Raw genomic sequence first — 13908 nt, 5'->3', positions numbered from 1 at the left:
GGCATGTATGACGATATTATATAATATACTTGGGCAGTTAGGCGTACAAATACGACGTAGGTATGTGTAGTTTTATGTTAATACGTATTTATTATACTATTATTATGTGCGCGCGCAGCTCGCGACATCCCGCGGTGCAGCTGCAGTTACTGCAATCGTCACGCGTGCACAGAGCGAATGCACTTTGGTTGCACGTCAGACCGAGTGCTCGGGCGCAGAATGATGCTGCGGCGGCGGTACAACGCCTATAAAATTCGTTTTAATATTATCATCGTTATACTATTATTATTTCATTAATGGTTAAATCGTAAATTATTATTATTATTATTATTATTATCATTATGCACGGAGTTTAGACTCCGTACAGGCAAAAGTGTGATGGATTTGAGCCGGCCGCCGCCGTCACGTAGCGAGGCGTACGGTACCTACGCGTATTATTGCGTGTGTACCGTCACACGGTTATAAGCGCCGTTCAAAGTCAAACGATGCACTAAGTGTATGTCACGATCAATTATTATAATTATTTGTACACGAAGTTTTCACATTAATTATATTAATTAGTTAGGTGTTTTATAAATCGATAAATAATTATAAATAATTTATTTTTTTTTTAAAATGTATTTTGTATATTTTAATAAAATAAATTGTACTAACATTAGTAACAAAAATATAATTTCGAAACAATAACCTCCAAAAAATCTGATAAATTTGATTTAGTTGCACATGAAATCGAGTTGATCTTGGCGCCAATAAAAATGTCCTAATTTAAGTCCAGGGATTAGATGTATAAATATAAAAGTTGTGTGTTGGTATGTATAATAAAAAATATGTATCTAATATATAAATGTGAAAATGAAAACCTTTGAGTGATATGTTCTCGGAAAACTGCTGAACCGATCGTTATGATTTTTTTTTTTTTTTTAATTGAAGAACTCATTGCGGAAAAGTTTTATGGCATTTGATCGATTCTCTAACTTTAAAAACAAAGGAGTTATCAATTATCATAAATAATGACCTGTTATGTAGACTTAGTGGGTGAGTTTCGCGGCAAGGTAACGGACGGCGGCTAGACGCGGCTGCCCAAACTTCCCCTTCCACAGCACCGTTAGTTCATATCGTTGCTAATGGAAAACTTAGATCTTATACTATGGATGGACCCACCGAGTATTAAAGGTGGTCCTGAGGCACTTGATAAAACGCTGAGGGATTTTAAAAATAATGATCACCCAATGGGCGGAGTTGTTATTCTTTTTGCTGGTGACTTTTGACAAATATTGGCAGTTGTGCCTAAAGGCACTAAAGCGATGAAATCAACGTCTGTCTAAAGTCATCATATCTTTGGTCTTACATAACATCTTTGAGATTAACAACCAATATGCGTTAAATAACCGTACATTTTACACTTAATGTTTAACCTAAGTAGTAGTATAACTGTACAAGTTCAATATCGTAACTATGTTTTTTTTCCTATAGGAAACGGTTGTTTTCGACGGCAATCAGAAATTTGAGAATTAAAAAAATACTAATGGACAGGGCTCGAGTAGGTACAAATTTTCCGTTTAAGTGTCAGGGTGGTTCAGGATGATAAAAAATGGTCCTTGCAGATCTCTAATGGGTAGGTATGCGAAACGAAAGGACTGAGATCGCTTCGTCCGCTATTATGTCCACGCCACAGTGTCCCCCGCTCACCGCCTATCCACCGGCGGATTTTATTATTATTATTATTATTATTATTGCGTTTGTCATTTCACATATTATTATTATTCTTTTAACACGCCGACGACGCGGAGACTTGCCCGCACGGATCAAAACCGGACCTGTTTCCGCGTTGCTAACTGTACATTTCGAGTGCGCGGTGGTCATCAGTGGCGGCGCGGCGGCTGGTGTGCAGCAGGAGATAACGGGAAACGCTTCCGCACCGGTCGCGTGAAGGGCCGAAGAGTCTGTGCATGTTCGCGCGTGCGTACGTTATTATATTATATTTTATATTTTTATACATATAATAATATATATATATATATATATACGTGCACACGGAGTCGGAGAAGAGAAGGCGGATCGTGGCCGGTCGTAGATGTTGACGACTTTGAAATTCTTTCGTCCGCGGTCACAGATGATGATAGATCACGCTCGCTCGTCCACCTCTGTGTACAAGACGACGATGCGATGGCCATATTATATAGATCCGCTATTATTTTGTACGCATGCGCTGGCCGTTTTAAGAAATAATTACGTCCACCGTAGCTTCTACTTTTTTCTCACCCCATCTCTCTCCCTCGCACCACTTCTGAAGAGCCCACGCAACAGTGTTCTGTCGTCGAAAATTGACCATGTTGTAAGCATATATTATAATATATGTACATACAGACCTGAGCAAGTAAACGATAGTTTTTTAACTCGGTTAAGTGAAGTTGAGTTGATAACGTAAAGTTCAAAAACTAAAACCAAATCGACTTTAATTTTTTAACTCGTTAATGCCTAGGTGCCCGCCCTTCTATGTATCATAATATATTAGTATGCAGAATAATATGTAGATTCTCATAGATTATATAGGAAGGTATGAGCGAGATATTTCTTTATCCGGCCAATATTCTCATCGGAAGCGATTGTTTGCCACCTCGCGTTTTCGGATTGAAATCTCCGTTGCTGTCGTTACAGGTATTATTATATTTATCAAATAATTTTACGCCCACTACACCATTTATATTATTGTTATCATAGTGTTTTCTACTAAAGACGACCTATTTGAACGGTTTATAACGAACCTAAAACGCCGGCCACGACTATTGTCTCGGAAACAATAATTAGGTACCACCTATATGTGTATATACCACCTACAATTGCATCCGTGTTTTTTTCGTATCTCGATAACGCGATAAATGTCTGTGTACAGTAATACTCCATCCGCAGAGCTTGTGTATAATTACGTGTTGTTTTCGTGCGACGTTTATATATATATATATATATATATATAATGTATATAGTATATACATCCAAATAAGTCGAAAATCTGTATTTAGCACCATAAGACTGCAATAGAACGCCGTCAATTCGTATCGCTACGGTTTTCGTTATTACGTATTAGGTAGGCAAGCTGTCCGTGTATGTTATTAGGTATACTTATAAGCCACGAGTTTATTTTTCGAGTACAATACATATTTTCTAATCCAACGTTAATGATTCGGAAAATGGGCCAGAGTGATTTATCTTATTTTACGAGTTTATAAATTCAATCTCCTCGTATTTTTTTATTTTTTTCACCGCTATAAAATGTTATTAACTATATACCTAGCTAGGTACAAAGTACAATGTATACATATAGTGCTAAACGGGTATTATATATGTGCTATATATTATTATTTATTATTACTTGTATAGGTATATTAGGTATATGGTATACTGTATACTACAACGTGGTTTTAGATCAAAATTACAGTCACAACGAGTGTATATAGGACAAAACTAGGACTTGTATTTTTTTTTTTTTTTTTAATGTACATAATTTTATATTCTCATATTTAATAATAATGTATTTGATTTAATAAAATGAGTTTCAAAAAAAAAAAATATTAATATATTATGTCCCATCTACCTAGTGACATAAATCATTTTATGAACTGAATGTACAGATAGCAGAAATATACTTCTAGAATCTATATCAATCGGCTTCTATTTCGTAAAGAAAACTTTTAAATTGTCTATGGGTAAGACCATGAGGCTTAATAACATTAACAGTTTTTGTTACAATAGACATAACATGTCGAGACCTATTATAACTTTTCCACAGAGATCATGCTGATGAATAATACAATGAATATTTTTAGGAGGTTCAATATTATTCAATTTTTCAAAGTTTATTTACTCCACCAATAAAACCAATATTTTTTCCTCTCATATTTAGAGCACCGTCTGTTGATATGCAACTTAAATTTCCCCCATCAAGCCTAAGATTTTGAAGACAAATATCTACTTTTTCAAATATATCAGCTCCTGTTGTTCGATCATGTATACTTTCCATAGAAGCCAACTCCTCTTTTACATTGAAATTAATATCAATGCCACGTATAATTATAAGAAGTTGAGCAGTATCGGTAATATCGGTACTCTCATCCAGTGCCACCGAAAAATATTTGAATTCTCGTGCTTTGTTCTGTAATTGTGTAACTATGTTATTTCCTATATTTTCAACACGTCTGCTAATCGTGATTCGTGATAAACTTATATCATTAAAAAGTTCTAATTTTTCAGGTATTATTTCTTCAATCACAGTTAAATACATTTTTTAATAAAATCACCATCACTGAGACGTTAAGTTTCACTAGCTATTAAATTCGCTACTTTATAGCTCGCTTGTACAACATTTGTTTTAATCGAATTTTATTGTTGAAATAAATTTGAAACATTTTGGCCTTTGGGTGTGGATATTTTGTTTAATATTTCTAACTTAGTAACATGTAATTCTCCTAATAAAATAATATATAGGTACTTTATTAAGTTTTTATAACTAAATTATATCGAAAATAATTGCTTACCTTTTAAATGGGCAAATGTATCTTGATGTTTTGATTCATAATATCGTTCGATATTAAATTCTTTAAAAACTGAAACCGTTTCACGACACACAATACAAACGGCTTTTCCATTAATTTCAATGAAAAAGTAATTTATAGACCATTTTTTCATTAACAATTCGGCAATCATCATTATATTTGCGTTTTGTTCTGTCTGACATTTTCATACGGAAACTTTACAATTAAATATTGATATCACCCGTGTACTTAAAATAACGAACTGATCGAACTAACGTGTACCTACGATATGTACCTCAATTCATAATCTTGTCAATAGACAATAAAAGATAAGAAAACAAGTCCAATATATAAGATTATTTTTGTACTTTTGAACTTTGTGACCCGCTTGAAGATTATTGTTTACTTAAGTGGCCCGCCAAAGAAAAAAGGTTGGTTGGGCATCACTGATCTAGATTGTAAATTGTAACGAAAATGCATAATATAGACAAAATTATATTGTATGCCTTGTGTACGAAAAATTATTGTAAGTAATTTAAACTTGATTTGCCTGCACTACATGTTTCATGAACAAAAATATATCTTACATTTTAAATTTGTTCATTATTTATTAATGAGACTTTTAATAATTATGAATTAATTTAAATTAGTTATAAGTTATAAAAAATTGTATTATATCGATTTAAACCTAAACATTTATAGATTCAGATTAATTAAATAATAATAGCACCTGATTAATAGTACCTAGTATAAAAGAAATAGAACTACCAGATTTTAATTTTTAGTATTTAGATGATAAATGCTTCTTATTTTAAAATGTTATATTGTATATGAATAATTTACTGTTATTTCATTCCATTATTGGACATTTACCAGTGACAATATTTAATAAATAAATAATATTACGTACGTTAAATTTAACTTTTGTTTTATAATGGCAATTATAAACATTTTAAGAAATTTTAATTATTTATGTATATACAAGCGTACGACTCCATTCCTACTACTATGCTTAGTGCTTACCTGCCTCTTACATAGTTACTATAATATAACAACACTTCGTTTTTACGAACGTATAAAATATAAATAGGTAATCTAACTTATAAATTAGTTTTATTCGTACATAATTTATTTGCACTGAGTCACATTTTTATAGGTAGGTACTTATGCACATAAACCAAATACAACCAGTTTATAAATTGTTTGTCTTGTACTGTATATTTGTGCAATGTTATTAGGTGCATTCTATTGACGTTACAATGTGCTTACGGGAACCTATTTTGTTGTATGTTCAATGTGTAACTGTACTCATTTTGCATACATTGCGACATCTTCATACTATTGTATTGTTTAAAATTTTCAATAATAATATTATAACAGACGAGAGCAATAGTCAAGCAATAAGGTACCTATATCCGAGAAGCTGAAATGATACTTTTTATTGTAAAAATGTTATACTTATAATGATAATATGATAATATGATAGGTCGGCATAATGACCAGCAGTATTGCAAGTAGGTAATGGTTTCACTGATGGAGCACGTTTATTCTATAATGATGAAACTAATTTTTTTATCCTTCAAGTAATATTTATTAATTATTGCTCAGCCATTGGTTAAATTATAGATACCAACTAAAGATATTTGTGTGCGTTACAAATTTTTTTACAAATTGGCAGTTAAATTAAAAGTTATTATACATTTATACGTCATTCAAATATTAAAAATACATTACGATGTGTATTATTATTTACAATATAGAGTAACGTTGCCCTCAGTACCTAGACATTGGCTTACGATAAACACGATGATTGATATGTATAAAATGTATAGTAAATATTTCATAGATAAATTAACAGATAAAAACAATCCTATAAAGTTTCAAAAATAAAGGTAAATATACCGGCCGTAATAAAAGCTGTACTGCACTGTATCATATGTGCATACGATTTAACAAACGATAGTTGAAAAAAATCGTTGTTATGATGCACAGTTTCCCAAAGAATTTCAGAGGAACCAATAGATAGTGAAAATATAAAAGAATAAATGGATTAACCACAATATAAGAGGTGATGAGGTGATCATAAAATAATAAAAACTGACAATGTACAGCGTTGTATATTATATAATCCGTTTTTATTGCTGAAGTAGGTATATAAATTGCATATTACGCATTATATATTATTATATAAATGTAGAGATTCGTTCTCAAAAAGTTTGTCCGATCAAAATACTTTTCCACTTTTATTCTCATGTCCCATCGGTCGTAGGTGTGGAGCTAGAGCTGGGGTCCTAGCGTTGGCCATTTATGAATTTTTTTATTGGTTTTTTGATGGATTTTCAGAAAGATCTACTGATATGGAACTTATGGATGCAATATTGAAAAAAAATCTGCAGTTAGCCTGATATCACTGCTGTAGCCCACTTCATATCATTGCATCTTTTTTAATTTTTGTTTAAATGTTATAATTTTCATATTACTCAGAAACTTATGTGTGATTGATCACCATATTATCGTTTTTTTTTTACCTTTGTGTTGGCCAAACATAGTGCAGGCAGTTATATAGGTTAGGTACCAATGTGGCTATGTTATGCATAAAACTTGGGAAAGACATATTAAGCGTCAAAACGAGAGAAGCAAAAATAAAAAGTATCGTATACAAAAGCGACGACATTTTAGATACCAGACACATTATTACTATCTGCAGATTTTGATCGAGCTTCTGAGTTTTTGTATTAAACTTATAACATTTTAATATTCTTAATATTCTTAGTATGTAAGCATTTCCTGACTATTTACGCAAATTTTGCCTGTCGACATACGTTATTGTAATAATAAGAACACGTACGCATAAAACGACAATAGAGATAGGTACTGTTATTATATTATTATACTATTACAGTGAGTATTGTTTTAATTTCGATGTGCTCGCAATGCACTCGACCTACCTAACATTTTTTTTTTGAATTTTTTGCAAGCGCAACCATAATAATAATGATGCTTCGTCGCCTTGAGATATTAATAACAAGCGTAGGTAGCAATAATATAATATATTGTACGAGTACATAATAATATTATGCATGTGTATACGTTAAATAATAATTAATAATATTTAAATATATAACATATTATTTACGTCACACTTGTAGGTTAGATAATTAAAACGATTATACAAATTACCTACGCTTTTCCTAAGACCGGATATAATGAAAACGTAGAAAATAATACCATAGCGTACAGGTAGGCATATGGCTCCGTATACCTAGATACCGTAAGGTACCCATCGTTTCGTGTTAAATACGTTTTACCGTTATTAAAATAATATATCATAAATCATCATAATTCATAAGTTCCTATCATATATAGGACCTGGGTTAGTATAGGTACCTACCTAGTAACCAGTAACTTTTAATCGTCATTCCTTTCCGTTTATTGTCGTCGTACAGCTCGTATTATTTTCGCTAAATGCATGACCGCGCAGAATTATTATAAATATTGTGATACGTGTAGATATGCAATATAACTATTTTATCATACTTAGTCTAGACTTTTCTTAAACAATTACTTAAGGTTGGGTAGGTAGTGATTTTCAAATCTTTAATGTCGTATTTTACTGATTTTCTAAATTTTAGAATGCTTTGTTGAACGCAATAGGGATATATCATTCTTCGTATATTTTATTTTATTTTATAAATTTACGCCAATCGGCTTTTTTACATAGGTATAACAAAAATAACATTGTATATATATTAAAACAGTAGGTAATACAGGGGATGTTGATAAGAGTGACAGAAAAAAATATGTGTATATGATTTGTAGAAGCTACACAACACGAACATTTACTAGACAATACAATTAATAGGTACATCGGCATACTATTATACCTACATCATATGGCCAATCGCATCCGTTTAATGTCTATTTAACTTTTTGGTGATTTGCAGTTTTCGATAATCACGATTTCAATATTTCAGCTTATATATAATGATATACCTATACATGGGTATCTTATAAAGTTATAACACATATTAAAATGATTTATAACACTTTGTAGATACATTTTAACCAGGACCATATTTTTACATTTTAAATCTTTGAGCCCTGCAAATGCAATGAAAATCAACAAGTATATTTTACGTTTTCTCGGGTGTATGGAGGAAATCAAAAATCCTATTAATTTCCTATATAACGCGTAGGCACAAAATATAATATAGAAATGCATTAAGCCCTATAATACATATTATTGCAACGACCAATCACTCCGATCGGACTCGATAGACTAATCCAGTAATAATACAACGTGGTTGTGTTTCAGGGGTTATTGGACTGTGGAGAGGCCAAGGCAGCAGCCCAACTATCACGCGGTGCGCCGTTCGTGCCGTGAACGAGGCGCCCTGTTCGAGGATCCCGACTTTGCGGCCGGTCCCAAGTGCCTGTACAGGAACAAGAGGCCTGCAGTTCAACCCATCGTATGGATGCGACCGCACGTGAGCATATAATTATTATAATGTTATTTTTATAAGTTATGCACATCATAATAATTCATGGTTCGGCACTTCACAAAATGGCACTATTATGGAATCGGTAAATTGTGCACTAATTAAAATATTTACCCGTAGTGTTATTTTTTTGGATACACATTTAAAACGTTATTGTGTATTCACAAAACGAATTCAAAACCCATAACACGAAAATATTTTGAATGCACCTTATTGTGATTTATTATGATGAAGTGCTATTGTATTTATGACTTGATAATACCCGTTGTCTAATATTTTGATCCGTCTGTATGACGGTTTTAAATTATTACATTTTTGAAAATGTGTCTACGAGTCACACGGGATATCTGTAGAAAATCGTCAGATACACCTCAACTTTAAAATTCGAAAAACCTTTAAAATGTGTTTCATTTAATTCTTCCAATACGATTAAGCAATAAATTTCTATGATTCCCAAACTCCGATAATGGAATACCTATTATATTATACAGCCCGATTTCAATCGCTTAGAGATTGTTGCCAAATCCGTTGCTCGTGCATGTGTCTGTGCACGCATATGTCGCGCGTGTTGTTCAACCGCATTGGCGATCGTAGAAACAATGAGAACATTTAAGTGCTAGAACGTGTTTTATATCATAATAATTAAACTATGAAATATAACCTTATGATAATATACCATTGGTACGCAATAATATTATGTAAAAAATATAAAAATTAATACAAGACAAAAATATTTAACTTTTCAAAAAACAAAGACCTGACTAAAAATAAAATAATATTATTATATAAAAGACCATGAAGGATCTCATATCATCACCTCATACGCAAAGCCATATGAAACAAGTATTTACAATCTCTGCAGTTTACAGCCCCGTTTGGCGCTTACACATCTGAACAGTTTTCATTACATCATTCATGCCAGCATAAAAAAACATAGCATACCGTGTGTGGTATCCATTCGAAGCAGAGACCACCAAGGAACGATTTCGGAGATATGTATGTTTGATGATTAGTTTTCGTACTAATCAAAACGTTTACTTTATTTTGCATATCGACTAAAATATATCACACGTGGTCGTCATCGTCATTTTCAAACACTGCTGTAGTTATAGTGCAGTGTGAACATCGCGTTTTCACAATTATTGCTAATTATTTGTTTATTATGATGTAATTATATAATTTACTTCTTCTACGCATTAAAAGATACATTTTTTTTCTAAACATATTCACAAACACGTACATACACACTTAGTACAAGACGTGTTTACGTGTAATTATTAAATTTAATGGGTAATATAACTGCAGTTATTATGTTTTCTCACTTATGTTGTACACTTCTTTGCACTAATTAATACAGCAAAACCGTTGAAAAACGAATATCGTTCAATTTTTTTCTTTACATCTTACGTACGTTTTTATAATAGGTCAATACACCGTAATTCATTTGTTTTTATTATTATTTTTTTTTTTTAAGCACGGTGTGTGATTTTGTTTTAACGGGTGCTCGGCGCCCTTTAGACGTTACGGAGACGAGATAAATACGGTACCCATACTTTATAATTCATTACTATTAAAGCATCTTTATTATAAATAATATTACAACAGGAAAATTAGATTGTATTATTAAAGCGTGTTAGTGGCAGTGAAATAGATATACGATTTCCGATTTTAGACCTTTTTATCAAAATATTACAATTTATTGAAATGGAAACCATTTTTTCATTAAAAGTAAATATTTTAAAATAAACTCTAGTGGATATTTTTTCATGAGTGACGTAATTATAGATTTTACAATGATATGTGTGGTTTGTTTTCTGTGTCTGTTTACAACTTGTATACTTACACTTCGAGGGTGATTTTGGTAGTGAATTGGAAACTTTGGGGATGGATTTTGGTAGCAATTTGGAGGCCAATATCTTATTGTTATACGTCTCTTGTAGTTTCACGCATAGGTATATGGCATATAATAATATGTAATATTATACTCTCTGATGTTCCTACTATTTTAAGGTTTATTGAGACTTTGAGTGTCTAACCATGTATATTTTATAAAGAAGGTGAGATAGAGGAAGTAAAAGGTTCAATGATTACAAATTAAATAAAATTACATTTTCTTCTCAAAATCCATACAAAATATTTATTAAAATCAATTCACTGATGAAGTCAATAAAGTGTTTCTCAAACAAACCTGCAGATGGTGAGCATATTCTATTATATTTCTAGCAGAAATATTATATCCAATACATCCACCCATTCAGACGATATTCGAACTTCATTATCATTCATTCATTGAAAAGGGCTGACAGGATTAACGAAGCCTCGTTTTTATTCATTAATTGCTTTCGAATTATATTATGTATTTATATAACCCGTACATAAAATTAATATTATATAGTATACGACCTACGGAGTATACACCAGCGATATATTATATTTTGAATTATCATTTGTGCATCCAAGAACCAACCGATCAGTTCAGCGGCGGAAGGTAAACTGCAGCAGCGGTGGCGGATGGTCTACACAGCGTAAAGATATATTAATATAATATTATCGCTTCGCCTGGGTCGATATAATATTATATATTGTTATTAAAATATTTGAATATGTGATATGCCAAATCGACATAATATAAAAACATATTACATTATAAATTGTTGGCACTACTGTTAGTCACACGTCTAGGGGGTCTCGTTCAAATATTGTTTTGACGTGACGGTTTGACGATAATTTATTATTGTTATTCGACATCCCGCACGTCGCCTAGTCGACTGGCGGTGAGAGTATGAAAGGGGATACAGCAAGACGTCTTGATTATCGACGTTTAATCGAAGATTTCGTGTGCATACGATCATATGGAAATCTAGCCAGTACGAGATGTGGGTGGAGGAAAATAGACAAAATTATGATAATCTAACCTGGCTAATATAGAGAGGGTGAGTGAGAAACGCACCGCTTGCGCTGAATTTGTAAGACCGTCGCAGGACGCTGCGAAAAGTCGTAAATCATTCGGAGGACGTCGTGCAGATGAAACGTTGAAGATGTATGTATTTTCATGACCACGCCATTTGGCCGATTTTAATTATTATATCCGTAATGTTCAGCAGAGAGTACGCAAACTGAGTTTTCGTGGTAGCCAGCGGTGACCGCGAATTATGACCGGAGAACCCGAATACTGGCCGCAGTGTTTTATTTCTACACATCGACCGTCTGTTGCCCAAATTAGCACAACACGATCCGATCGTTTTACCCTGTTTTGCAAAACGTTTGTGGACTACTGCGACTTGACATTATACAGATAAACAATTTTGATTCAAAAAGTGACATGATTATTGTGAATAAATCGTATGCTATTTGCCGTGTTCTCATGTCCAATTAAATTCAAGATCGACAATTCAAATTAATGTACCTACTCAAGTCTGTAACATTTCAAAATTGAGTTAAATTTTCTAAACTACTGAGTGAAGTATATAATTCTTACTATTACCTATCTACAATAGGTAGTAACTAGATAGTTCTATAAAAGTTATTAAATTGTAAATAATTATTAGTAAGAAACGTTTTGTATAAAATGAATTACAATTTAATACATCAAATATTTAAAAAATAATATATCTTTTTAAAATTTGTCCACCTCCGTGTGATTTTTAGCGGTCTTTACTGCAGTTGTACTATAATCGGATATAAATACCGGCGGTCTAAATAATGATTTTTATTCGCAAATGTATTTTTTTTTTTTTACAGACTGATCGATATTATCTAATAAATAGTTAGCTTGTATTGTTCAAAAGAATTTCTTTGCAATATTTTCTGAAACTCAAGAAATCATTTGAGTTAAAGATCGCCGAGCTCACGTTTATAATAATATTATGGTGTTTATATATATTATATTATTATATGTATATAATATTCGTGAGCGTTGCTTCGTTGTGAACTTGAAATCAAAACATTACCATTAAATTATAAATGTATAAATTATACATATATATTTATTACGCTGAGACGTTTTATGTATTATGTACACATTGAAATATTATGTTAACCTCGCGTTAAGGTTAGGTTAATGTGTTAATGTGCCGATTGTAATTTTTATCGTCGCTGTTGAACACGATAATATTTTGTATACTATTAAGCTGAAAGTGTATTGACGTTGTATGTGGATTAAAAAGAAATGTGTTAGCTTGTGTCATGATGAAATAATTTCTTTTTTAATTTTGAGTAGTTTTATCGGAGCGTTCACCATTGAATCATTTTGAATAGTTCTATAAGCGGTGGTTGAAAGTAGCGCGCTAATCTTTTATTTGGCGTGATGCACTTAAATATACCGGACCTACAGTTTGTTTTTTGTTAGTAGGGTATAGCAAGAGCAATACTACAATATTTTAACGTATACAAATTTACCTATTCTTTGAACGTCATATGTTGCAAACATTTATATTTTCTAACTAATAATATATTTCTATTTAATTTATAAGGTTCATTCTACATTTTTAAAAACTGTTTGCACATAAAGCACAAAGCACTTAAATTACGATATTTCACTATTTCTGCCACACACATATATATATATATACCAGTAATATTACGGTTTTATGGATACTAGTTGATTTAAAAAGTGGTGAAGACGTATAGATTCTATTTTTTTAATAACTAAAAGACTAATGTACCTAACAATTATATTGTTACTTTCTACATTAGCATACTAGTGGCCATGATTCAATGATTGTCTTGAATTATTGTTTTTATTTTTAAATAACCATAGTGATCTACATTATGAATACCTTTTATTTTAACCACTGGTTCTAGCGAAAGATGCGAACCACATACATTTAATTGCAATCTGATTTATTTAATATGAATAAGTATTGAATTTTCCCCATCAC

General features: G+C 31.8%; 1 protein-coding gene across 4 annotated transcripts in view; it reads left to right on the top strand.

The window, feature by feature from the left end:
- Window positions 1–13908, top strand: part of LOC111033587 (calpain-1 catalytic subunit-like) — a 91709-nt gene that overhangs the window by 56489 nt on the left and 21312 nt on the right. For 3 of the 4 annotated variants that reach the window (XM_022314394.1, XM_022314401.1, XM_022314406.1), the window contains one exon: window positions 8845–9016. In XM_022314394.1, the coding sequence (XP_022170086.1) occupies window positions 8845–9016 (172 nt within the window). Of the gene's footprint in view, window positions 1–1806; window positions 1964–8844; window positions 9017–13908 lie in introns of those variants that run through there. The other variant, XM_022314414.1, reaches the window with a different exon arrangement.

Source organism: Myzus persicae, unplaced genomic scaffold (genome assembly GCF_001856785.1).
Source record: "Myzus persicae strain clone G006 unplaced genomic scaffold, MPER_G0061.0, whole genome shotgun sequence".
Classification (NCBI taxonomy): domain Eukaryota; kingdom Metazoa; phylum Arthropoda; class Insecta; order Hemiptera; family Aphididae; genus Myzus; species Myzus persicae.
The sequence above is the reverse complement of the archived record's forward strand: the minus strand, read 5'-3'. Positions and strand labels throughout refer to the sequence as shown.